Here is a 27,246-nt window from a genome sequence, read left to right as displayed (position 1 = left end):
TAAACTTGCACTCTCATCGGCGGCGGAACAGATGGCAGGGAGGGGGGCCCTTGGTACCCAGAACACACCTGGAGACATGTCGCATATTGATTTTGCTAATATGACCGTAATAAAGTTCACTGAGAGAAAGAGGCCCGTCATGTAGCCTAAAACCCATCTACAGTACAGGAGTTAGTTTTGTCAAGCCGTCCTGAACCATGACAAACCTACCGCTCCATAAGCAGCGTACATCCACTTGGAATCATTAAAGAAGTAACCTGAACACCATTTTTGGGCCGAGGGCAAGCAAAAGTTTAACTTAAGTTTAAAGGTTTTTAAAAGTCGTGAACAGTGAACAAGCTATTTTTTTTCCCTGAAAACGCTTAAATAAGTCACTTGTTGCTTCTATTTATAATATGTTTAGTGAGATACCATCTAATTTGTCGTGTTAATTCAATTAGATGAGTTAATTTCCTGAGAAAGAAAATGGTCAATTAATAAATATGCTGAGTCATCTATCATCTCCCCTAATGGAAGATGTATGCAGACCATTCGTCACGACTTATTATATAGCCATTAGCTTTGATTGGAACTCGCGCTGAAAATTGCAGACTGCAGGAGTGACAATTCACTGGGTTAATAAGAAGCCTGACCACAGGCCAAAAGTATTGCAGCTGCTTCTATGCTTCTATGGTTTGGACCCAAAGTTCAGGGTTAAACGGAAAGCTGGTTTAAATGACACACAATGTTTGTAAATCGCCCACGATCTGTGGCTGAGCCACTACGACAGTCACCAATGACAGATTCAGATATCAATCTGATCTGAAAATATCATAGCACAACATTATCTAGTCATATTATATAGTTGTACCGCGTCAGAATCATCTTTGGCTTAACTCATTTTGACTCATGACCAGATTGAAATGCTTGAAAAAGTAACATTTCCTCCCCACAAATACGACAGCTCTCTTGACAGACAATCACTGCTGAGTCATCAGTTTATCACCGCATGTTTTGGGCCGTGGGAGGGAACCAGAGTGTCTCTGTAGTTAAGGGAGTAATACGTGGGGATGTTTCAAAGCAAAGGCTCGGGGTGAAGGACTTGGGCTTTGCCCGAGCGTTGCAGTGAATATCCAGGTAAACACAAAAAGCATTACTTATGATATCAGTGTCTCCTGAGATAGAAGACATCCAGATGGATAACAGCCTTTATTCTCCTTAATCCTTGGTAGCTCATTATGCAATGTTGGCAGCCTTGATAAACTCCGGGCCATATGTTACTGTAGAGGATCCAATAAGAAGCACCACTGTAACCATAAATCTCATTCGGGACAGCACTTCAGACTGGAACCATATGGAGGGAGGAAGTGATTGCGCTGCATTTGAGATGCTTCCAGAGGCAGGAAAACAACAAATCAAATTTAAAACAAGTGGATACAGATTCAGAGAGAAACCCCCTTGGCTTGGGTGAGTGTTTTTTTTTTTAATCCTAACTTTAATCTAGATTATGCTCACATCTGGCCGGTAACTCGGAGCCTCAGCATCACCGTTGAACCCCATGGAGCCGAAACCGCTAATGTAGCGGTTGAAGCAAGAGGTCACATGTCATGAAAGACAAATGCTTGTTTTAAAAATGTAATAATTAAGAAAAAGTTATTAATATTGATTTAGAGATGGCTGCGTGTTCTTTGTTAAATCACAACTTCAGCAGCAGCTTCCCACGGTTCCGCCTCCAACTCACTTGTGTTTGCGTTCCAAGCGTGATCTGGCAATTCAGTCCTCCCTTGTTTTTATTATTTTATTGCACTTGAACCCCCAAAACAATGCCAAATGCAGTGAGAGAACATTAATTTCACATATTTCACATGGACCTTTTTTGTTTTAGTTTGTCTTTGTGCTACTGAAGTTTATACTGTTGTTTTTTAGACATTGTTTGGACGGTGTTTTAAGAAGGCTCATACAATTTGATAAAATCATATTCTCTATTTCCCATCTATGGTCATCCATGTGTGGTGATGTGCAGGGATTTAGGGTGGATTATTTTATTAAATTAGAATTTTTTTTTTATTAAAGTAATGTACAGTATATAGCGCTCCACTGGGATCTATGAGTTAGCAGGAGAGCGCCCCTCACATTCTGGGCTAAACCACAAGACAACAGAACAGTTTTGTCCACCAAGCTAGCGGTTAGTCCCCCGTCTGCCACCTTCTCCAGTATGGTACCACAACACCACGAACATGACTCATCTGAACATTCTGTCAATGCGCATTTCATTTGCACAACTCTTTTCCATTATTGCTGCATATCACACTGCATACCAGGGTAGTTCTTGGATCGCTGTTGTTGTTTTCTGAAATGAAATTGACAACCTTGAATAGACACGAAAATATCACCGTCGGTTTATGTTTAGGTCCTGATCATCGTCGAGTAAAAAATTGGGAAGATTATTTTCTATTGTCCCATTAATTGTGTAGTAATTATGACAAACTATCCTTCAACTAGCAAATCATTATTGGACAGCACGACAAATCGGAGGAACAATTTACAGAAACCAAATACGGTAACCCCTGGCCAGCTTGAGGTTCACTTCTCACAAGTTTAAACAGAGAGTTTCATGGTTAAGTTCATCCCATCCTCACTTCCATGGCGTAATATACAGTAAACAATGCTGACAACAAAGGCAGCCTTCAGCACTGTATGTTGCCTCATAGGCTTTGAAATGGATTAAAAATGCGGGGGCATGGATTGCGTATGGGTCAAGAAGCAGAGGCACTGGCAGAGAGGAGAAAAAAGTATAGTGTTCCAGCCGCAGAGCAGCGCGCGACATATGGAACCTGTTTTTACTGAATGATACTGGATGTCAGTTGTTATTTGTAACGCCGTATGTGGCTCTCTTATTTGGTGAAGTAGCGAACGTCTAAAACACATGGCTGTTTGACAGGCAATTGACTGTTTCACATTCAATGAATGGAGCGCCATCCCATGGCTCACCTAACGCCAACCTTCTTTATAACCTGTGGTGCTGCCTAGAAGGAGCGAGCATGTACTTCAATTGGAAACCTTATATATCAACATATCCTGCTTTGCGTCCTGCAGCATAAGATGCAAAAGTCGAGTCTCCCAACGTCAATATATTACGCCATGGGAGTGAGGTAGTGGAGTAGTTCCACTACTCGCAGGGACGTATCTATCACGGAGAGATTACTGTTCCTCACAATCTCTTGAAACCATGCGACACGATTTTCGGCTCACATGGAATCGTACATTTGTCACTTTGCGGCTCACTAAACCATTCGATCTCATTCAATCTCTGACTGTCACATGAAGGATTCAAATATAAAAATTCATTTAGGTGTTGTGCATTTGCTTAATCTTTTTGAGAATGTTCCGGACCCTGTATTAGTTCTGCAGACTACAGAGATTACAAAAACAAGCTCATCTAGTTTCAGAGGTCATACGAGTGAAATAAAATGGTCCGGAGATCCCAGTCGGGCAGATTTGTAGTCTCTCATCAGTGGTGTAATTTCACACATGGAAACAAAAGAGTGAAGAATAAAGAGGGTGAGAAAGTGAACATCTGGAAATATCTCATCTTTTCTCAGCAGTTTCTCCTCAGGATTGAGGCCGACTCTCACCAAGGTTAACACACGGCCACGCCTGGCACTCACCAAAACACCACAGCAGAAATAATGGATTTCTCTCAGATTAAGAGGATAGATTTTATTCGGAGCGTTGCAAAGTACATTTTATGGATGTTAGCACTCGTTCTCTCTCGTTCACTCATCCTGTTTGTTTTTCTGCAAGCAGCTCAGGAGAATTCCTTTGTTTCTTGTCTGATTTTCTGCAAAATCTTTACCTGAAGTCAATGATAGAAAATGCTTGAGCATATGAACAGAAAAATGGCTATACAACATGGAAGGGTTTAAAAGAGACGACCTTGTTCCTTCAGGTATTGTCAAGACGTCCAACACTGATGCTGTGGTTAAGATTTGTTCATTTATTTTAGATTACAATGTGCGTGCGTGTACTTAAGCAATCACTGTGCTGTAGTTGTTGTCAGGCTGTGATGGTTGACAAGGTTGAGTAGGCGCCACACTTTTGTTTTTCATGTCTTTGTTTAGCTTGCTCTCATGGAAGACCTTGGCCATCTGAGGCATGTATGTGTTGTGAATCCAAACGATGGTAAAGGGCAGCGTATGACCTATTAAACGGTGTGATAAAGTGCATCGGAAATGCGTTCGGATGTGCCACGCCAAGAAATGTGCTCTTTTAGGTCATCGTCAAATGGTGACAAATGGTGTCAGAAGAGGGCTTGTCGTCATGGGAAGCAATTGTCGAGGGAGGGGCAGGATCACATATATAGAAGTGAGAGGTTAAAAACATGGAAACAGATGCCTTCAGGGTTCGCAAAGAACTCCAGTAGACAGTGGTGGCAATACAACCAAGAGGGCCAAGTTACTGTGGCATGCTTTTGTGGATCGTATGAAGGACCGTACGTTCATACAGTACATAAGTGGAGCGACTTATGTATGGTCTGTAAACCGCAGGGCTCAGTCCGCGAGAAAAACTGAGGGTCTTATCGTCCAGACATACGGTACCTTTCCGGAAGGGTTGAGGAAACCCTCTGACAGCCAGATCATCTCTTTATTGTGGAGGTCTGTGTGAGGGATTCCATGAGGACAGCCAGTGATGGTAGGACTGGTTTCATCTACTACTTTAGACAGAGTATTGATGATCAGGCTTCTTGGGTGCATACTCAACCTTCAATGAACCCTCATGGCCTTGAGAACAACTAAACCACAGTGATGTGAACTGAAGTAAATCAACAGTCGCTTTATGCTTTATTTTTTTATCTGATGCTTTCTTATTAAAATAGAAGGAAAAGAGCTGACATCACATTCCGCAAAAAAAGTTCTTTGCAAAATGATGAAAGGTGAAAATTCCAGTCATCTGCTTTAAACCCTCTACCGTGCCTTTACTTTCAGTTTAGACAACTCTTCTTCAGAACATGGCTTCAAACACCCTAGAAACAAAGGGGAGCACTTATTTGAATTCATGGCAGAAAAGTATTTTCAGCTCATAGGCAACATACCCAAGTAACAAAACTCAAGAGTTCTTCTTTCACAGTGGAGGAGAAGCGACTTTGGATTGAATATTGCATGTTAAATGGAAGCAGAGAGTTACTAGTATTGCTGCGATGCAGTGTTCAAATGTTCAAATTTAAAGGGTTTCGTAACGATATATATATCGATGGCAAGTCACACATAGTTTGTGTGCAAAGACGAGCTTTGCTGAAGAAGAGCAAGACAAATCTTCTTTCCGTCTTTGAAAAACAATCCACAGGAAGGTGGAAAGATGGTCGCTCCATGGAACACGTTATGGATGCAGCTAATATGGGAGGACCTGATCCCTTTTTTTGGAAGTTTTGGATTTTGTCAGTCATTGACCCCATTACACCTGAGATTCAAGCCCATTTTTGTGATCTTGTCTGAACCTCATCAGTGACACCACACAGATATATGATTGAAATATGGCTTAGAATACATGTAAACTTGATCATCTGTATTCATATAAGAGTATGACAGGCAATAACGTTGAGCAATGTCAAAGCGACATTACAAAAATGAGTTTTCTTTTCTAACAAATAACAATTTTTAAAGTTATTAAATGTGTTTGTGCATTTCCAAGACTTTAATTCAGTCTTCACTTAGCCTATATTCAAGATCGGTCAAGAGGTCACAGCTGAGACAGTTGTGGTCAGATCACATAAACACACTCATATCATCAGGTGTGAAGCAGGGGTGACCCTGCTATGGGGTGCTGGATCAGTAAGCTGCCGCCGGCAGGCTGAAGTTATTGTCTCCACCTTGGCCCAACAGAGTGAGTGACTCAAGAGAGTGAAAACTGCCCTTATCGAGTGCAGGTGGAACCAAGTTCTCCATCTTCAAATCCGCCCCAGCATCAGGAAGCTCGCTCGTAGCAGCAGCGGCAGCGGCGGCGGCCGCGCACTCCTCCTTAAACAACCTGTCGTGCTCCATCTTTAGCTCGTGGTAGGATCGAGAGAACATGTGGAAAATGGAGGTAGCAGGGAAGGCCATGATGAGGATCCCACTGAGGATGCTGCTGAGGGCGACCACCTGCCCGGGGATGGACCTGGGCACCATGTCGCCGTAGCCCACCGTCGTCATGGAAATGATGGCCCACCAGTAGGAAGCAGGAATGCTGCTGAAGTCATGGGTTCCCGTCAGCTCGCTTTCCGCCAGGTGCACCAGCGGGGAGAAAAGTGTGACGGCCACACACAGGAAAAGCAGGAGAAGGCCAAACTCCCGAGTGCTGCGTCTCACCGTCAGCCCCAACGTTTGAAGGCCGAGGGAGTGGCGAGCCAGGCGCATCACATAGAGAATCCTCAGAGCGCGCAGGATCCTCAGCACCAAACCCAGCTTGTCCAGGTAGCCCTTACCTCCCGGCCTTTCACTCTCCTCAGAGGGGTCTTCATCGCTGACCACCAAAGACACGTAGTAAGGTAAGATGGCCATGGCGTCGATGATGTTGAGTGGCCCGCGCAGGAACTCCAGCTTGCTGCGAGCCTGAATAAAGCGCAGGAGGAACTCCAGGGAGAACCAGGCCACACACACCGTCTCTATAATGAACATGTTGTGGCACTTGGAGGAACACTCGCCCTGTGGAGCAGAGAGGAGACAGAGATTGAGCACTCAAGGAGCAGGGGTTTGGCACATGAGCAAGACAGATGAGAAAAGAAAGGAAGTAAGGGGAGATGAGAAGACGAAAACCCCGAGGTCAGAAAATCACCCTCAGGAATCATTTATGAATCATTAGCCTTCGTCACTCAGGGTTCAAACGCGACCCAGGCAGCTCTCGCAGACAAAACAGGAATAGAATCAATGTGGTCTTTCATTTGGAGGTAAGTGGAAGTCAGTCAAGCACCGCCAATGTGGCTCTCTTGCTTCAGAACCAAGACAGAGACGTGATAAAGACAAGAAGAAGTTGCATGATGCAGAACGCCTGAGCCTGTGAAACTGTTATGGAATGCCAAGAGTGCCAGAATTAAATGATAAAGAAAGGACAGGAAATAGAGACATTAACAAGAAACTAAGTGGAAATATATATTTCAAAATACAAAATCAAAATTGACAAAAATAGTCATCTATTAGCCTATAAGGACATAAATACACACACAAATGAGAACACAAGTAAGGAAATATGTACGTACATAGTATCAATGCGTTTCACAAAGGGGCGGGGTTTAATACCCACCCAGTCCCCACATGTCCCAGTTGAGTAATTGACAGGAGCAAAACATGGAGGTGGGAATAAACTTGTTGGAAATGCTGATAAAAAAATGGATATACGTATTTCCTTATTTATATTCTTAATATTTGGTGTGTATTTATGTCCCTATAGGCTAGAAGATGGCTATATTTATGTCAATTTGGACACATTCCGAAATATATATTCTACATTGCATCCTGTTAATGTCTCTGTTTCCAATGCCTTCTTCATCATTGAATTCTGGCACTCTTGGCATTCCATAGTTATAAGGTGAAAAGATACTAGGGCAGTAACAACAATTTGGCCATTGAAATTTTGCGGACCAAAATGGCCCAATAGTGCATTTTCAGTTTTTGGCCATAAGAGGAAAGAAGACAGCTGAAAATGGGTGCTGTGATGACGCAGGCCTCGGTCGCTGTACAATGGTCTTGATACAACCAACATGTGTGTGTAGGTGGAGGTATTTCAATCCATTTGAGTCAAATCTGACTGACAGCAATTTGTCAGATGTGAAAAACAGAAGTTACAAGAGAGAGTGCAACTGCAGAGCTTCTACCAAAGAGGTTGGGGTGTACCACCAAGTGAAAACAATGAAAAGTACATGCTCCGCACTTCATCATGACTGTATCCGAATGATGAAGCTCTGATTTGGACGTAGGAATAAAACAGTTTTCCTACATTAAAACAACAAACATAGGAGTTACCGGAATGTAACTAATCCTAACTGTACCTGCTACTGTCCGAATTCAAACTTAGGACACTTGAAACTGTTTTGGTAGTTGTTTCAGTTTCGGCCGAGGAGTTTCATTTCGGAACTTCCCTAAAAAATACCAGCACAAATGTGCAGTACTGACTCAATTAACTAAGGATCATTTCTCACATGGAGTGTCACGCCCAAGGGCCTTTTCATCCTTCTGAGTGCCACAAACTGAATTGGTTTCGAGTTATCACAACTTTTTAGCCGATTATTTACTCTTCCTCAAAACCAAATTATCCAATGATTCATTTGTCAGACATTCATTTTATCACATTAACTCCACCTTTGGGATTAGAGCCAGCAGAGAGACTTGCTGCTCACACTCATGGCCTTGGTCATTGTGGAGAGATAAACTTTTTAATACATTAAATGTATTTATGAACAACAGAAAGGCGTATTGCTCTGTGAGATGTTTCCCTCTTCCTCTCATCGCTCAAGCGACCTCCATCTTTCTCCTCGCAGTGTGTGACTCATCTATTCTCATTCCTCCTCATCTTTCTTACCTCTGTTCACCTGCCTCTCTTTTCCACCTTGCCATTACTCATTCGGTTTCTCCTTCCACCGGACACTCCCTTCCATCCTTTACCCAACGTGTGTCCCTCACTCTGCTCATTCTTTCTCCTTTAACTCCTCCATCCTTTCATTCAGTGCTCCCTCAAGTGAAACACAACTCCCTCAACTGTGTCTCTTTGCATGATGCATCATTCACACACGTGTACTTCTGCTGTCGGGATCATTTATCACCTAAATCCTCTCTGCCTCTGACTCTCGCCCTAATGTGGCACTGGCAGACTGATGGATGTCTGCATTTGTTTCTTCGTTGTCAGCACCTCACACATTGGTATTCATGTTAGTGCTTTCTTTTTTTTTTTTTTTTTTTCTCTAAAGCTCGTATCTCATGTTTTATTTCCTTGCCAAGACAAGCTATTCTAGATTTTATTTTCTGCTCAACACTTTCTGCTTCCTCATACCATCTGGTCTTCCCAACAAACAGAAAGCCCAATAAATAATACTCTGTCTGGTACGGAATCACAGGAGTGACACATTTAGGATGAAAGCGGGGGAATAAATACTGACTACAAAGGAGTAGATTTCAGGGTTTCCCACAGCAGTAGATATAGTTATGGCGACAAAAACTACTCCCCACGGTGGCTTCGTTTCACCCCCCAAAAAAGAGAATCACAAAAAAATCAATGGTTACAAATGTTGGTTGTTGTTATTGAAAATATAAACCTCATCAGCGCCTCACACTGCCACAATTTAACCCCAAAATAAAACTGACAGAGCCTGGACTGGAGCAAAAAGAAGAAAAGCTTTGGAAAACAACACATCCGGCAAAATATCTAATTCAAGGGGTGGGTGATAGTTTGTGAAGAGTTAGTAGATCGCAAGGCCAGATAAACATTTCAACCAATTTGTTCAAGCATACGTCGATTTGTGGCCTTGCATTGAACTGGGCAGTAGAAGCGTCATGTGGAAACCAAAACAGTTTGGTCACCACAGTCACATGACAGTTGATCTAGGATTCAATTGGTTTTCCATTTTCTAGCAGCTAGAAGTCATACAAGGGATGATGCCTTCAAAACCATCCAGATGGAACTAACAGTCACCACTAAAATTAAAGCACCTGCTCCTTGTGCCATCCTTGGCAGAGGTGAAAATGAAGAGAGAGCTATGAACTGGAACAGGCATATTAATGTGGAAATATGAACGAATAAAACTCTCTTGATGAGTACAATAAAAGGGAACATACAGTAGCCGACAGAAATGGGAGACATGAATCCTTGTCACCCACATACAGTGAATATTTCCCTCATACATTCCAGACACTCCCGCGGCGACATTGTTCGGAATATATATTTCGTGGGCCATAGCTTGTTTGTCGTGAGATTTATTTACTCCACAGGGCTTTGACTGCCCGCGAAAAGAAATGGACTTCCTCCGACCATGATTTCTCCAGAGGTGCGAACACCTGCCCGCTGGATATTTGTCAGCCAAAGGGCATTAAACTGATGAAACATTTTAAAGTTGAGCACCTTCACATCGATTGAACTTAAAGTGTGGAAAGACTCTTCTTCCTGCCGTCCTCTGGACCACTCCTTCAACCTAATGTCTCGAGTCAAAGCACTCTGAGACTCAGTGCGGCATCCCTCTTCCAGACACCTCAGTCCCTCAGCTAACATTCTGACTCTCATGTGCACTCTCTTCCTCTTATATTTATTCTTCTCCTCACAGCACCGTCTCTCAGCTGCGCTGACATCAGACCCATGAGGACGTTACAACTCTCTTCTCACCCCCTGCATAAAAGGCCATTTGCTACAGCCGTATGCTTTTCACTTGGCTTTGGTCTTTGAAAGTCGCACACATATGGACGCAGAGTGTCCACTATCACCCTCTGAGTGGATCTGGCTGATGCTGGTGACAGAGAGCTTCAGTCCAAACACTGCTCAACAGAGCAGCACTCACAGTGCAGCCCCATTAACAGACCTCTGAAGGTTATTAAGCCTGATGCGGAAAGAATGGCCCGACTATTCTTTCCCCGAGATCCTTAAATGGAGGGGACATTTGTGTTTTAATATTCCCGCTGGAACCCTTTTTGTCAAACCTCTTGTGTAATCAATTCGTTTCAAGGAAATTTGGGAGTTGGTGAAATGATTGAAGTCGATGCGGAACTGGAGTAAAATGACTGAACTTTCATAATGTACCGCAGTTTTTTTGGCCAAGTTTGTCTAACCACCACTAAAATATAATTTGTCTGAAACATTCTCACCGCAGCTGCGAAATAAACATCAATCTGAATATAGGCTGGAAATATTTATGCAAACATCTGTGACAAATCCATGCTCAAATCTTCATCATGATTTATAATCCGCTACAGTGGAAATGGTTCCAGAGACGGGACAGAATGAGTCTCAACTGAGGGATAAAATAAGAAGAATGGAGAGCGGACAGCATCTAGCAACATGAAACAAATACATGGAAGATTGATCGCTGGATCAAAGCCGTCATCGACTGATGCTTTATTTTGGGACTCCATGCAACTGATATTATTTTCATCTAGTGAGCACGTGTCTCCGTGATCATGGAAAAATCCTGTAGCGCGAGGCGGCGTGTAGGTGGTGTCGCTTACTTTGGCAGGTGTTTATTCGTCTGTCTGTGGGCAGATTAAGTGACCCCAACAACGTCACAGTGGGGAAGTCGCACTCTGGTAATAGGACCATGTGAGATCGGATGAATAATACAAGAGAGTCATTCATTCCATTATGTGTTTCGTTTTTTTAAACTGTATTCCTGAACACTTTTTTTGACTTTATAACCAGGTGAGAGTGGTTCATAATCTCCATTTATAATTGCACTAGCCAAATCGCTTCTGTTATTATTGTTATCATATCAGGAGACAGAGTGATCCAAAATGCTTTTGTGGTGGCATCTTAGGCAAGATAGCCAAGGGACATGACACGATTCTGTAGAACATGTCAGTGGTTGCTTCTGCAGCATGACCTAATGTTGTAACAATGATGTGCCTGTTAAACATCTAAGTTCATATCCAATTCAAATATCTAAAGCCTTCATTAAATTCCCATCATTCGGTCATCAGATAGAGTTGCACTGATGTTCTCAGGATGTTCTCTCTGTCCACTGGTCATCTCACAGCTGGAGGGGTCTGCACAGTCTCTACAGGGCTCCTGTTGGTCTGAAGAAGTCTGCCCTTGGCTCCGGACACAAAGATGAGCAAGTGGACGATTGGATGGTGAGGAAAGCTAGCAACAAAACTAGAGGACCCTGAAGCAGGATAAGGACGGGACACTGCTGGAACTCTCCAGTCTTACTTCAAAGTCAATATACAACATTGTTCTATTGATGATTTCCAAATGAGCCTAAATATACCTCTTCTATAGTGATGGGGTGACACTGTTTCATGAAACAGTATCCTCAAATTCAGGGCTCAGTAGGTGGCGCTCTTGGTATGAGATTATGTGATCTTTCACTGAAATAGTAAAAAGCCACTGTTTCATGGGACACTGTTTCATGAAACCTCATCAATACATCACTAGTCTTGTGACTAGTATGAGAGTGACATATCTTGGACATGGGAGAGGAAGCCTGTGTCATGGCCCCTCCTGCCATGCTTTTATTTTGTCAGTTACTTCCTGCTCCTGTGTGTCTCTTGACAGTGTCGGACGCGATCGGCAGCTGCAATCAATTTTCCCTGATGAGCCTCCACCTCTTAAGGAGAAGCTGGAGGTTGATGCAGCGCCAGATCGTGAATGCTTCTACGCCGTGGTACGCTTTGGACTCCTATTCTGAACATTTTTGGATTTTTACTTCCTTCTATTTTAACTCCCTGGTTTGCCCTGTTTTTTGCCTTCGTGCCTGAGAGTTTTCGTAAGTTTGTTCTAACTTTTTTGTTTTCCTGTTTCTTAGTTCCTCGTCACTCGTGCCCGACCTGTTTTCATTGCGTTTTCTGGACTCTTTTGATACTCCCTGGACTTTGTTTGACCTTGCTCCATTGGAGTCTATTTTAGTTATCTGTTTGGACTTGGGCTGCGTCCCATTTGTGTTGGCTCTGCAGTTTTTGTTATTGAACTCTGTTTTTGGACATTTTGACATCAGCCTCTCTACACTCCCTGCACTTGGGTTCTCCTCGTTGTCTGAGTCATCACAGCCTGTCCTCAAAGGCCTGGGTTGATGCAGGGTTTAGTTCCAACAGTTAAACCAGTGCGGTGTCAGCAGAAACATGCAACACCAGACTGTGTTCAGATCTAACTGGTGAAGCTGTGTGTGCCAGTTGAGTGGGGAAAAAAAAAAAAAAACACCCTCTTGATCTAGGTGAACTTGACCCTTGTGGTCTAGAGAATCTGTGTCTATAGAATCTTTGGAAACTAACCCAACACTCACTAGACACCCTACTATCTAACCTGTCATTATACATTATATATATATTATCACCATTGACTATCTGTTCACATCTTCCTGTGCTGCTGAATTATTACTCTTTTACATATAGCCGCATATGTCTGTCCTCCATGAAACACACAGCTGCCAGCAGAGCACACTTCTTACCATTAGAGCACAAGAACACATGTGCTTCAGTTGCATCCAGCTCTCTCCCCAGGAGCTCTCTCTTCACAGGCCGTTACATAACAAAGATCATAGTTGGAGTTATCCCTTCTGAATGCTTTTGGCCAGAAGAAGGGAACAATGGACTCCAGCCATCAATCAGCGTTACCTTGCCGCAGACCTTGAACATACTTTACTGAAAACAGCTTCTCTAATGTGAGCTGCACCGACCTTGCACTCACTTTTAAACGCTTCTTTCTCAGGAGAGTTTCAAAGTATGGTGAGAAACAAGGTTTGGTGAGGCAGGGTTGTTGTTTACAGCGGCAGTTGGCTGGATAAAGCGTAATTACACATGCAATTTAATTAGTTTGTGTGCACAAACCAAAACAGCAGCAAGTGTTGGAGACACGCTCACTGAAATTATAATAATTTGCCATCCACTCATGTTGATTCCTTTTCAAAGATTAAAGATTGCTACATGATATTCCCAGCAGTTACTGTAAAAAGGGGGAGGGATGGAAAGATGGGGTGATTTCACTTTTTTTTCCTTTTGCTTGGGGGCATGCTTCTCTCTACTGGAGAACTGATCCTTCCAGAGATCCCTGGATTCATAAAATAATCTGCAACACCACTAAACTGCACTCTTAAATCATTATTTCCTGAAAATTTGTGTGATATTTGTTCATAAATTTTCTAGATTTTTTTTCTTTGCAGTCAGACACGTGAACACAGACGTTGCATGGTGGAAGTCGAAATCCATGGTGGGTCTGAGTGAGTCTTCCTCACTTGCACATCTCTGGTAGCACACACCAACCATTGGACACACGCTCCGATATGCAAGTACAAATAACAGGAAAACATGCTGGTGCTGAGAAGTTGCACCAGATAACATGGTCAAGATCACACTAGAGAGCTCAACTCAACTTTAGAATTACAATAACTCACCATGCTGGACCTCCTTACTTTATTTTAAAACACAAAATATTTTTATATACGGTCCCCGAGTGTTTGCCTACATATTAGGAAAACCCATTTCAGTCAATTGGCTTCAGGCTAAAAATGTTTGCAGACTGAAGGAATGCCAGAGAGGTTCACAATGTCCAAGTTGGATATCACTTATGATGGACTACAGCAGCAATGCGTGGGTGGGATTTGAGTTAAAGCCTCTGTAGTTGTCTTTTTTTATTTTTTTCACTTGTGTCATGGCCATAATGTTTTTCCTCAAATACATTCACCAACTGTGACAGTGGACCAGTACATACTTGCCAAATGTATTTATTTATTTTTTGTTTCACGCTTCACCACCAGAAGATGAAGCGGATATCAAATTAAAAACGGCCAGAGGGCGGCATGATGGGTTCGTGCTGCAGCATCACAGTAAGAGGGTTGGAATCCTGCTCAAGGCCACTCTGGGTTTGGAGCTAGCTACACATGGATTTTATGTGTATGTGACTATGACTACGCTGAAGCAGATTTCTGTTTGAATATTGAAGTCAGGGGAGGATTTTATGATCTGATAAAAGTAGAAACGTTCTAACAATAGACACCAGTTGTGGAAACTCACTCTACATTCTCAGTAACTTCATTAGCAAGACACTCGGTTCCTAATACCACCGTATTGTGTTGCACGCTGGTGAACAACTCTGTCCTTGCGTGTACCAGATAAACACCTCATACTTCCCTGTTCTTTGCCATAATCCACCTTGGCAGCTGTGCAGCACATAGCAGAGTGCAGCCCATTTCCAGATCGACCGTAATGGGCTTGAAATCTGTTCCACACTGATACAGTCAAACACGGTGATGGCAATGCCTACAGACTTATGGAGATGAGCGGCCCGGCGCAGACACAAGCCGTCGCCCTCACCTCTGTAATGTGGCCTCATCATTGAACACGGTTCCATTGAATTATACGAGCGTTTGCAGCTGCATTTTATGACGATGTATGTGTTTTATAGAGCTGTATCTACGCTCATCCAGTGTTTCACCTCTAGCCTGAAACAATCTGCAGCAGAGGAAGGTCATGTGATCGTGGCACTGTACACGGGTAGCAATTGTAATTTGTGATAAGCGGCGATAAACACACACATTCAGATGTTTTGGCAGCAGCTTGTACTCCTTTCGCCCTTCCTCTGCACCTGCTTTTTATTTTTTTTACACCTATTTACCTTCTTGATTTATGGCCGATGCGACAGCGACTCTTTCATGCCACTGAACAAACATCTATGATGGTGCCCAGTCTTGTAATGAAGAGGTGCGAAAGACAAAATTGGATTGAGCAGACTGTCTATTCATTATCATATTCATTATTTCATGAGCTCCAGGAAAAACTATGAAATGATGCGTGGTGGCTTATACAGTGAGACATGTTTCAGTGTCAATGTAAATATAAATTCAATTTTTACCAAAGTTAACTTTCCTGATGTCTGAAAACTCCCATAGTCAATATTCAAAGTTTGAAAACAAATTTTACTTAATTTCATCACCAATCTTGTTCCCTTGAAACAAAACAAACAAAAAATATATAATTTATTATGTAAAAAGCCGCCCAGGCTGCTGTTATTCCCTTCCTAGCTAAAGTGCAGACAGTGTTTCTTTAAGTGATGTAACAGGCAGCAAATGACATCACTGAAACTCTTGCAGTAGCTAAGGTCTCAAGCAACCAAGTTCTCCCACAATTTGACATTATTTCTTTATACAATTGAACCTTTAAATTTACTACTGCGTAACAAATAACAGCTTTATTTCTTGCTAGAAAATGTATTCATCTGTCACTATGGGGAGAAATTATATATATATATATATATATTCAAATTAGATATATACTTTTTTGAATTCCATTAAATGACAAATCTATAATTTCGAACATCAAATTGAGGGATACATTTATACACTTACTCTATGTCAAAAGATAAATATCAATATTCTGTGAGGTCATATGTGAAGTGTCAGAGACCCCACACAAAGAACAACAAAAAAAACCACTCAGACAAGACCAAAAAGATGTTGTGAAAACCATGACACCTTCTCACTTCTTGATGAAAGAATGTAACTCATACAGCACCCGTAGTTATTCATCCAGAGAGCAGGCGTTTTCAGAAAGATTAATGCCACGTTGATGCTCCAGAACAAGCGAAGAGTCGATCAGAATACGTGTCAGAACTCACTTTCCACAGCTTAACTTTCACGCTCAGCCACTTCAGCACCTCCCTTCTATCAGTGTGATGGATGTCCAGGGAGGTAATTATTGAACAGCAAATCCCGCTCTAATTTATGGCATTAAAGGACATAAAACAGCCACTTTTATTACTCCCCGGGACAGAGGATGAGTGAATTCCAAAAAAAAAGAAAAACCTGATGAAGCCGTCTAAAAACTCCACCACGGATAGAATATTGAAGCCTTAAATCCACTTGACATTCCAGAGAGTATTGGAGTCTGCAGGAAGTGAAGTGGTAATTCCCCCAAAAAGTTTCTGCTTTGACATTTAGACAGAACAGGATTCTAAAAATGATTTAACATGTCTTGCTTAGATCAGCTACTTTCCTGGGTTTGCAAGGTCATTTCATTCAAACCCAGCTGGAGACGAGAAAACCGCAGCCCACACTGCATTTCCTCTTTCTGGCTTTAGAACCAGTCCTACTGGCCAAAATGTGCTTTAATGTATTTATTATTATTATTATTATTTTATATAAACCATTGACATGTCTAAAAATGTCGTCTGGATTTTAGAAGGCTTTTGTCTCCCCAGCTTTACCTCATTTCACAGCCCATGCATGATGTAAGTGTCCCAGTGTTTTATTGGAGGGAAAGTGAAAGTGATCCAAAGATAATATTCTTTTGACATAATATTTCTATGAAGAAACTGCATTGCATTAACCAAACGGGTCCAAATGATCCATGACTGTCATTAGAAGAGTGATGAAAAAAAGAAGAGGTCAATGAGTGAATAGATTTTGGTCGTTGGAGTTATAATGAATGTAGACTTTTGAGCAATAACAGGTTACTAAAACAATATTCCACTCCTTGGAGTCAACGCAATGAGTACAGTACACGTGGGCCAACTGGACTCATAGGAACAGTTGTTCTACACAATACACGAGAGAAGACAATCCCTCTTAGCATTCAGGGTGGACTACACTTGCGTCGCCACCTGTTGTCGTCTCACTATCTACCTGCTTGTAAATTCTACACGACAGCCCTTTCCTTTGTTGTGAGCCATGTCATGTTGTTGCTCTGAAAACAACTGCACACTGTGGGCTATAATGTACTTCTCTGGAGGGAGATAGAGAGATGGATAGATAGACAGACTCAGTGGAAGATCTTCTGCTTCCTAAAAATACATCCTTCAGATTATCAGAAGAGGTAAGTATACACATTTCTATCTGAAACTAGAATTATGTATTATAAATACTCAAGTAACAACTAGCAGCCTCAAGTACGATGAATAATGAATCCGACTTCTGCTTACTCCCATTGTCAGGCTGCAGCCCAGGTATTGTGATTTAAATTTTCATCCAACTGCTTGTACATAAAAACTCAATTTAAAAATGAGTTCAAGGTGAATCGCATGTGTAACACTCTGTAGGACAGTGGCTTCTCCCACCACAATTCATGACAGGTGACTTCTCATATTCACCCACATGATATGAAAATATATAAACCTCTATTTTGTTTTGGGTTTTTAAAGTACATTTATTTTCCTCTGAAAGACAAGAGACTTTTAGTCGACTACCATGTTTGTTGTGTCGAGGCATAGTCAGCGTCTTCAAAGAGTGCACTTTCAAGTACAAGTTACACAGCAAAAAATAGATTCAAGAAAAGCTAAAATTGGCAAAGAACAAACGTCAGGTTTAAAAAAAAAAAAGAATTACACAATCATAGGAGGCACCAGACAGATGAAGGGCGAAGGGAGAAGAGTATGTCTGACGGACAACTTTAGGACAAACAACTGATGGGACAAAATGAGGTTACCAGATGGTGGATGAAGAAAGTTGTCAGTGGAGGCACCAGATGGAAGAAGAACAGGAAGACAACCAATGAGACGATGACTCCATATAAACCTTGACTGGCCGGGACTAGACAGTAACCTTGAGGTCATAACTACGGTCACTTGAAAGCACTAAGATTTAGTCCCGAGCTGCGCTTGGTTGAGCGCACGAGCCAGACAAAACAGAGCTGTAAACACAGAGGCGCCCACAGCAGTCACACAGGCTGACTTCATCACACGATGCACATTAGTTTGTGAAAGGTGTGTCTACTCTTGGGCAGAATTTATGCACACACACACGTCATTTTCTTTCACACACAGTAACTCCATTTGATTATTCCCCAGTGTTTACTGACAGATAGTGGACAGGCCTCAGTGAGCAGCTCTGGCTTCATTATCCCGCGCCGCCATGGGTAGACACAGATCAGAGGACACGCGCTGCTGGCAAACACAGCCGCGCGCACACGCACACAAGAACTGCACACTCCAAAGAGATTTGCAAGGGTTTGCCAGCACACTCTTCATATTTTAATTCTGAAACAGTCTCGCTGACTTGACAAGAATAAAACAACACTCTGTTTTTGGGATTGGTGGCGAAGAAGCAGGAGGGATTTCCCTCTCTGTCTGAATTAGTGTTTGACTGACTTAAGGAGAAGGATCTCACCACATAATGGTGGCGTCACTCTGAGGTGCATGTCACGGCCTGATGTGGTCTGCCGGAAGTTCCGGGACTGAAACCGGATGTTAGTAACACACATGCGCAAGTTCTACGAATTGTGTTTACTGGTTATATCGTGTAAAGTTGTGCTTTTTTTATTATTGCTAAAATAGTCTATATTTAATATTAAAATCTGGAAATTATACTTGTTTATGCGCATGCGTAAATACGCAGTATTCACTGTGTATGCGCACGCTTTTAGTGTAAAGACGTCATCATGTTGTCACAATCTAGATTTGGAAATTATATGTTCGTATCTGACGTTCCATTTTTTTTTAATCCAGCAGTGTTGAATCACTAAACATTTCAAGCTCCTCCAATACATTTGACTTGCGCAATGTATTGCTTCCAATACATTATCATTATTGTACAGGAAACATTTGTTTCACATAGATTTAATAGGAGCAGGAGTGAGCGGTTCAGCCCCTGAACAAGGTTAATGTCTACCGTGGTGCGGTGCTTGAGTTTGTTTATGCTGTTGGATTTAAAACAAAATAGAATATCAAATAAAAAACATACAACTTCAAAATCTAGACCATTTTAAGTAAAAAAAATATTTTAATACGTAAAAAAACTTCATCACCTTTGCGCAATATAAGCATGTAGGCATGCGCTTATCAGTAAATGTCAGTTGGTAAAACATGCGCCGGAATTTCCGGTGGACCACATCAGGCAGTGACAGTGCAGACATGCCTGACTCTTACTGTCTGCTATTGTCGTATTCTTTCCGCCAACCCACCTGTTTGAAAAATGAAAGTGGTGCTCATGATGTCAACACTTACCCGGTCTTCTTCCTCTCTGAGATCGGGCATGGTGCTGATACACAAGCTGACAACAGTCACTGCCACCATTATCACCGACAGGCATGCGAAGATCTTCCCTGGTATCCCCGACTGAGGATTCTCCACCATATCTCTCAGCCAGTTCATGACTTTCCGGTATCTGGTCTCCTCCACCGGCACCCGCTGCATGGCGTTCCTCTGCCGGCGCTCCTCCTCCCGCCTCTCCAGCTCGTGCACCTCCTCGATACGAGTGTACATTTTTCTCTTACAGCATCGCTCCATGTAAGCCATCTCGACGCCCCAGTAGGTGAGCTCGTCGTGCAGGGACAGCACACACATCTCCCTCAGCAGCCGCAGCTTTCCCGCAGCCAGAAAATTAAGGATGACCCTAAAGGCAGAAGGTGATCGATCGAAGAAGAATTCCTTTCTCGCTTCGTCGTAGTCATCGCAGACACTGGCGATGTCCTCCGGTGACCGGCAGCCACACAGCCGGCCCAGTCTAGTCAGAGGAAACTGTTCTAAGGTACTCCACGGGAAGGTGTAGCGATTCCCTCCCACGTTGATGACCGCCAACAAGCGGTGGTCGACTGAGACCAGGTCCTCCGGCCGTCGGATGAACTGAGCCCTCTGGTAATGAACGCCCTGCAAGCAGCAAACGGTTAAACACAGCCGGTGTTGTGAGGGTTACCTGTAAGAGATCTACCTTGATGGTCTCAGTTTCAGGGATCTCTGTGAAGATGCGATCGAGGCTGCTGTCGTCACTGACCGACAGATTGCTGAAGTCATGGTTGGCATTGCTGATGATGGGCATGGCGGCATCTGGAAACCCTGCTGCTCCGAGGTTGGCAGCTCTGATCGGACGATCAATGCAAAATTATCTTCGAGCTGAACTTTCCAGCTTCGGAACACCGATGGCCGAACAGCTGCCTTCGGAGCAAAGCCTCGGCCAGCTGGAGCTTTCCGACTTTTCGGTATCACCACCCCTCATAACCATCAATCTCTCCTCAGAGACAGATGACACTGGGCTTTTGGCTCCTAACTATCGGAGAATGATGGATGTTAGGAAACCAGCTGTAACATTTGTTTGTGGATGAGTTGTTGCGGATTTGTCAGCTGTCCAGAATAGAGGTGTTCAGATTCACAGCAGCTCTGCGGGTAATCCAGGTTCGATGTAAGTAGCTGGAAAGGGAACGGTGCAATACAGGTGGGAGGGGGCTCAGGGGCGATGGGCGGTATAAAGACGGAGAGGAAAAGCTGGTTGTGTCAAATAACAAAATATGCGGCACAAAGATGTCCAGGGACGGAGGGTGATCCTCTCTGAATCCTCAGCAGGATTAGGCCGGCCTTCAACACATGGTGGCATCATGCAGGCACTAAGACTGCGAGATGAACAGAGAGATGAATGTCAGAAAACAGCACAGACATGCAAGACAAACATGAAGAGGGCTGTGAATGTCATGTCGGCAAAGAGCCTCCATAACAAAATCCAGATAGCAACAGAATCAAATTACAGTGGCGGCAGAACTGTGAATGATTTTCTGGCAAATGAGGTTCGTAATGTTTTTGGCAAGACCCTGAAACTCATTGGCAATGCTAGGCATTTTGGTTGCCCAGAACAGTTGTTATTCACCAAAGAAAGGAGCAATTTTGAAACAACATCCATCCAAGCGATCACAACCATCAGCAGAATTCATTAATGCCCATTACTGGAGAGTGGATCTGGGTGCAATGTGTTTTAAGTAGGCACATCTTTTGTGAGAGATAGATAGAGATAGATGGATGGATGGATGGATGGATGGACAGACGGATAGATAGACAGACAGACGGATAGATAGACAGACAGACAATGGATGGATGGACGGACAGACAGACAGACAATGGATGGATGGACGGACAGACAGACAGACAGACAGACAGACAGATAGATAGATAGATAGATAAGTAGACAGATAGATAGATAGATAGACAATGGATCGATGGATGGACGGACAGACAAACAAACGGACAGACAGATAGATCGATAGATATATAGATAGAACAACAAACAAACAACAAACAAACAGACAGACAAAGTGGTTAAAGCTAAACAGCATTTGTTAAGACAACTTGATCGATTCACAGAATCATGGATCAATATGATCAAGAGGACTCCACTCGGCCGCCACCCACAGTCACCACAAATATTGAATGTGTGATTGAACGTCTGCAGACAGTCTGAAGTTTAGCTCCGCATCAGCACGAGTCCCTAATTTGGACCTAAGAAAAAGATCTTGCATTGGAGGAGGAAGCGATAAATCACCTGTGTCACCATGATGGTGTTTCATTTTCACCTCACCGGGGAGAGGAGACCATGATAAACTATTTAGCGATCGATTTGTATTCTCCTGGGAGGAGATTTTTTTCTTTTTTCCAGAGGAAAAGTTCAGAGCGTGTTCATTGGTCGCAGGCCGCTGACCGTCGGAGAGCCCTGTGGCGCTTTTAGATCTTAAATTGGCTTTTTATTTATTGATTTTACTTTGAGTTATTTCAACATTGGACACTGTATAATGCAAGATGCTGAAACAAATAAATGCCAGTTTACGGTATAATCATTTCAACAGACCATTTCCATTAGCTTCTATAAAGACATTTAGATGCTATTTTTTGCACAATTATTATTGTTTCCTGTCTGCTTTACAGTCTCAAGGGACTTTGTGCTTTTGTGACCCTCTGCTTTCTCTTGACACTGGCTGGCAGCACTCAGAGTTGGACCTGGTTTCTCAGATTACCTGTGACAGGTCAAGCTGACGTCAGAAACAGGAGCAGACACCGGAGTGGTGCACAGCTCCCCTCTGTCTTCCAGGAACCGGTTTATCCTGTGTTGCTGGATTATTAAATTGACCTTGATATAGTGAAAATCCATGATGCCCACAACTACTGATGGGTAGATGCGGTATCATGAAACAGTATTGCAGGGTTGATCAACCAATTTTTAGAGGCCACTAGATGGCGCTCTTGGTGTACAAACAATGCAAGGTTTCACTGAATTAGTTCTACAAATTCAAACATTATACAGCAGACAGCGCCATCTGGTGGCCTCTGAAAATCAAGACACTGTTTCATGAAACCTCTTTAACTCATACCACCAACTAGCATGAGTAAATAAAGATTTTTTTCAAATGTTTGTTTGTACAATTTCACACTAGACAGACACTAAAACAGGGATGTCAGTGTGTCACGATATTGACTGTACTGTCAGTGAGTTATCTATTTTTTGGCGGGCCGATTCTGGCCCCCAGACCTCAAGTTTGACACTGGTGAGAAGGACATTGTGTGATTCATTGAATTGAAACAGAGGCACAATACTGTTGCCGTGCATTTTGGAACTTGTAGTACAGTATGAGGGGTGAGAATGCCTCTCATAGACTCATAAATAATGTGGGTCTTATACAATAATATTCTCAGCACATTTGGCACACTGCTCTCACGTTTGACATCAAAATCCAAATAAATGATATTTGACTTGTATGTAACCAATGGGCGTGTGTTGAGTTATCGTCACTTTCCGCAGACATAGATGGAAATGCAGTTGAAAATGTCATAAATTGTGTGACCATCAGGCAAACTTGCAGAGCATCTTCCAGTGTTGCATTTTATCTTGCGTCCTCCTGCACGTTGCATTCATCTGCTGGGCTAATGTTATATTCATGGACATGTGGGCAGGAGCTGATGGAAGGACCTGCAGTTCACATGGATCATGTTGCCTCCATATGCTGATCAAATATCCCGCAGAATCACTTTCCTGCATGAGAGATGTGTGTACACTATGACAATATATGTCATTGTAGTGATCTAGTAATAGTTGAGCTGAACTTGGTGTTGAATCAGCAAAAGCGACGGTCGAGACAGGAGAAGTTAAGACGCACCACATGCAGTGAGACAACTTATAACGAGCTGCTCACCCGCCGGAGCCTCCAACTCATCCGCAGAGCGCCAATCCGGTGTGTTAATCCACTCCTGGATGGTTCACCACTCCAAGTGTCATGATCCATCCTCGACCGCCACGTGTGGTGCTGCCAGCGGCGTGCGCGAGCCAAGTGCGCGGACCCACCAGAGACGGAGGGTTTTGGTGCGCCAGTTGTGCTGGAAGTGTCCCGTTACAGCTCGGTCAGTGTTGCTGCTGCAGGAGCCGCGGGGAGGGGGAGAGAGGAGGAGGAGGAGGAGCGGGAGGAGGGATGGAGCTGCGGTGCGCAACAGAGGCGACTCCGGCTGCGTACGACTTCAAGTTTGTGTAAAGGTGACGGGAGTGTGCTGGGAGAGGAGAGAGTCCCTTCGCGTAAATGTGGGAGGAGAGAGCTCCGATTCGGAATTTTTTTTTCTCTCCTTCCCTTCATGACTTCAAGGACACTGTGGATGCTCTGATGTTGCCCGGTCGCTTGGTGCGCAACAGGGGGCGCGGTTTTCCCCCAAATCGCATGCTGGAAAGATTTTTTTCTTCTTTTTTTTTCAGGTCGGTAAGTATTGAGTTAAAACAATAGATAAACATGTAGCAACTACAGAATTTGTATTAGCTGTTTTAAATAAATGAAGCAAGAGCCTATCATGGCTTGGATATGGACACCACTTTTGCTGAGCCGATACAGAGGCGCTTTGAGCTTTATGGGTCCAGCACTGCTTTACCTACAACATATGGGCTAACTGCAAGGTCTGGGGGCCAAATGCGACCCACCAGCTTATTTTAGGTGGCTCGCAGGGGCTATCAATAAATAAATAATGAGTGGTTCCCATCAACAAAGCATGCTGTTTTCATGACCTTGTAGTGCTGCTCTGGAAACAAAATGAACAAAAACTTGCAAAGGACCGCTGTGTGTTAAAGTAAAATCCTCCATACACAGAGCACAACTTCCCAAAACTCAAAAACTTGGGGTGACATAGATGGAAAACAAAGGCACATCTGACTACTCATTTCGACAAGTCTCAACTGGCAAATCACAAAGTTGCGCCCACTAGTGCCCACCACCAAAAAAACAACACAAGAAAAACACAAGATCAACCATGATGTTTCAGGCTTCTGAAATGTTCTTAATTGAATGGATAATAGTAGTTTTATATTAGTTTAATGTCAAGCGTAAATACGTGGGCAGAACTATGAGAGAAGAATAGATGATCCCATGAAGGTAGAAAGACGACATCTGCTTATACTGTGGAGAGGTTTGTTCCTGGACTGGCCTGTGCTCTTCTTTATTCTCCCTGTTGTATCGCGAACATGTGTGTTGTTATTAGGCCTAACTTGCCAACTCAGCTGAACAATGAAGAGCTCGCACACAACCAACTGTTTTGTGAACACCATTCTCTGCATATTGATTGTGATTCCCAGCTGAAAAGGGATGCATTCATGCTGACCTTCAAGCTCTACCTTCATAGTTACCCCGATATAAGCATCTACATAGATTATAATAAGCGAGCTCATTGGTCTCATGCATCTTCAGTGTAGTTGGTGTCACCAGTAGGATGGCCTGGGTGAGGCGCTTGCATCAGTGTGGACGGTCCAGTGGAGTGCACTTCCCTGAAAGAGGCAGCTGTCTGAAAGTCCCAGACATGGAAGACACGCTCTGTTTTTCCGAAGCTCAGATTGATCAACGACTACCAACCAAGGCGAGGGCAATTTCCCTGAGTCAAGGAAAGTAAGAAGTATCTGTCTTGCAGATTTATCTGCGTCACTGGCCACACACAGCCACTCTGTCCTTGAGAGTCAGCTCATTAGGTGGCGATGGCCTGAGGGAGCAGCTAAAACAAGCAAATACTTTGTCCTGGCTTTGTGCTGCTAAAGGAGAAGACAACACATTAGTGAGGGAAGAGATAGGATGGGCGATAGGTGGCGGGGGTCCGTGCGTCTGTGTATGTTTGCTGGGAACAAAGACGTCCGTCTTATTGAATCCCTCCATCACTATTCATTAACCTGAGGTGCGGCAGATGCCCGCGGCTGGTTAGTGCATGCAACCTGAGACTGATCACACACGCCGGGCTATTAGTTGGAAGTCAGCTTTTTTTTTTTTTTTTTTTCTCGCAACAGTCCTGAAAGCCGATCCATGCTGGGCTTCCTCCATGTCGGTGACCTTCATCAGAAAAAATAAATTCCTTCTGATTCCAACATTTTATCAGCCACTCGCAGACAGGTTCGCAGCAGGTGGGAGTTTTAAAGCCATGAAAGCAGGGAGTGTGTGCTCAGCCAAGCCTTTGTTTCATTGCCTGATTGTTTTCTATTATTGTCTCGCAAACTGTAGCCGAAATCACAAACATAGCCGCAGCCCTGCCGGTACTAATAGCAGGCCACAGTCTGGTGGATTAAGAGTTTAATCCTTCACCGGCGAGAAGGGCCGAGATGAGATGCTGGCAGCCGGTGAGTTGAAGCCTGATCAGCACTGCTGAGTGCAGCAGTGAGTCACTCAGCTCTCCATTGAACTTCTGAATACACTAATGCGAGCAGGAGTCCTCCTCTTCTCTTACTTGGAGTTCCCTTTAACCTTGAAGTAGCGCTCAGCTGCTGCTCGCACAGATTATCAGTCCCATTTTGAAACTGGAGATGAATAGCTCTCAACTCAGAGAAAGCCATTAACCTCAAAAGAGTCTTGTGCCGTTCAACAAACTGCAAAGTAAATAGCACAGATGACAAGAAAACAGTCCATTCAAAGAAAGGCCTTCGTCATAGACTTCAACAAATATTCAGTGGCAACACTGACAATGACAAAAAAAGGCTTCAAATGAACTTTTATGAAACTAGAATTCAACCAGTCAGGGCCCAGTCAGTGTTAAATTAAATCAAGAACAAAAAGTCTTTCTTCAACTATCTTTCAACTAGATACAGTGTGTTTGCTACCTGTACGTTTGAGACACCCTGAATCAGACAAGACAGTCATGCACATTTGGAGGGCTGCTACTATTTCGATAGCGACTTGGTTAGGGATTAGTCGACCAGTCGGCTGTATGGTGTGCATGGGCCAGTGACCGCGCAGAAATGTTGTATTGTACAAGCAACCTTCGCCTTACAACCGGGATCAGTTCCGACCAAACAGTCGTATGTCAGATTGGAGGTAAGTCGAATGCCATTCAAAATAGCTGACGCGAGGGTTATAGGTACTACTGTAGTGGTAAATGGCTGTGTGAGAGTGAGATGCTGGGATACTGCCGGGACTGTTGTATGCAATGCCAGGCTGCTACGTGGTGCGCTGCCAGACATTGAATAAAAAAAAAAAAGCATCTGCTGGCCATGGACGTAAGTCGAGCAGGTCATAAGTCCGATGTTACTTTGTTTCATAAAACATTTGGATACTGTTTCAGGAAACCCCATGACTGGTATATCATAATCAAACAAAGAAAAAACAATGATCCAAAACTTGGTGTTGATCCCAGAGCATTCGGCAGCACGGAAAGGACAGTGATGATGTTACGACTCCTCGATGCAAGAAGCTGTCGTCGGCTCATTTCATTTTCATCTGCAGCTCATCGACGTGCTCGACTTGTAACATATGTGCTAACTTGCCGCCTGTTGGTGATGTCATGGCAAGCTGGTTTGGTCAGGCTCTGGATTCTTTATTCAACTCTCTCATTGAAGGAGGCACCAAATTTATATCTTATTAACAGCAGTCGCCTTGAACTTCTCAAAACATTTGTTCACCAAAGATGTTATTTTTATTG

The 27,246-nt window shown here is 43.3% G+C and overlaps 1 protein-coding gene across 1 annotated transcript; it reads right to left on the bottom strand.

Moving 5' to 3' along the window:
- Positions 1–3,490: 3,490 nt before the first annotated feature.
- kcng4a (potassium voltage-gated channel, subfamily G, member 4a) lies at positions 3,491–23,842 on the bottom strand. Its single transcript, XM_053884890.1, has 4 exons — positions 23,514–23,842; positions 20,276–20,951; positions 19,573–20,214; positions 3,491–6,659 (listed from the first exon to the last, which is right to left on the bottom strand). The coding sequence occupies exons 2-4, from the start codon at positions 20,381–20,383 to the stop codon at positions 5,805–5,807; spliced, it is 1,605 nt and encodes a 534-aa protein (XP_053740865.1). The 5' UTR covers positions 20,384–20,951; positions 23,514–23,842; the 3' UTR covers positions 3,491–5,804.
- Positions 23,843–27,246: the final 3,404 nt, after the last annotated feature.

This window comes from Synchiropus splendidus, chromosome 14 (genome assembly GCF_027744825.2).
Source record: "Synchiropus splendidus isolate RoL2022-P1 chromosome 14, RoL_Sspl_1.0, whole genome shotgun sequence".
NCBI lineage: Eukaryota > Metazoa > Chordata > Actinopteri > Syngnathiformes > Callionymidae > Synchiropus > Synchiropus splendidus.
This window is presented reverse-complemented; position numbering and strand designations above follow the sequence as displayed.

Bases quoted from the DNA above. Each gene is read 5' to 3' on its own strand.
- kcng4a (XM_053884890.1), bottom strand. From the start codon at position 20,383: ATGCCCATCATCAGCAATGCCAACCATGACTTCAGCAATCTGTCGGTC. The intron at 20,215-20,275 runs GTAGATCTCTTA...TGCTGCTTGCAG, and splicing joins CTGAAACTGAGACCATCAAG to GGCGTTCATTACCAGAGGGC. The intron at 6,660-19,572 runs GTAAGTGTTGAC...TCTGCTCCACAG, and splicing joins TCAGAGAGGAAGAAGACCGG to GGCGAGTGTTCCTCCAAGTG.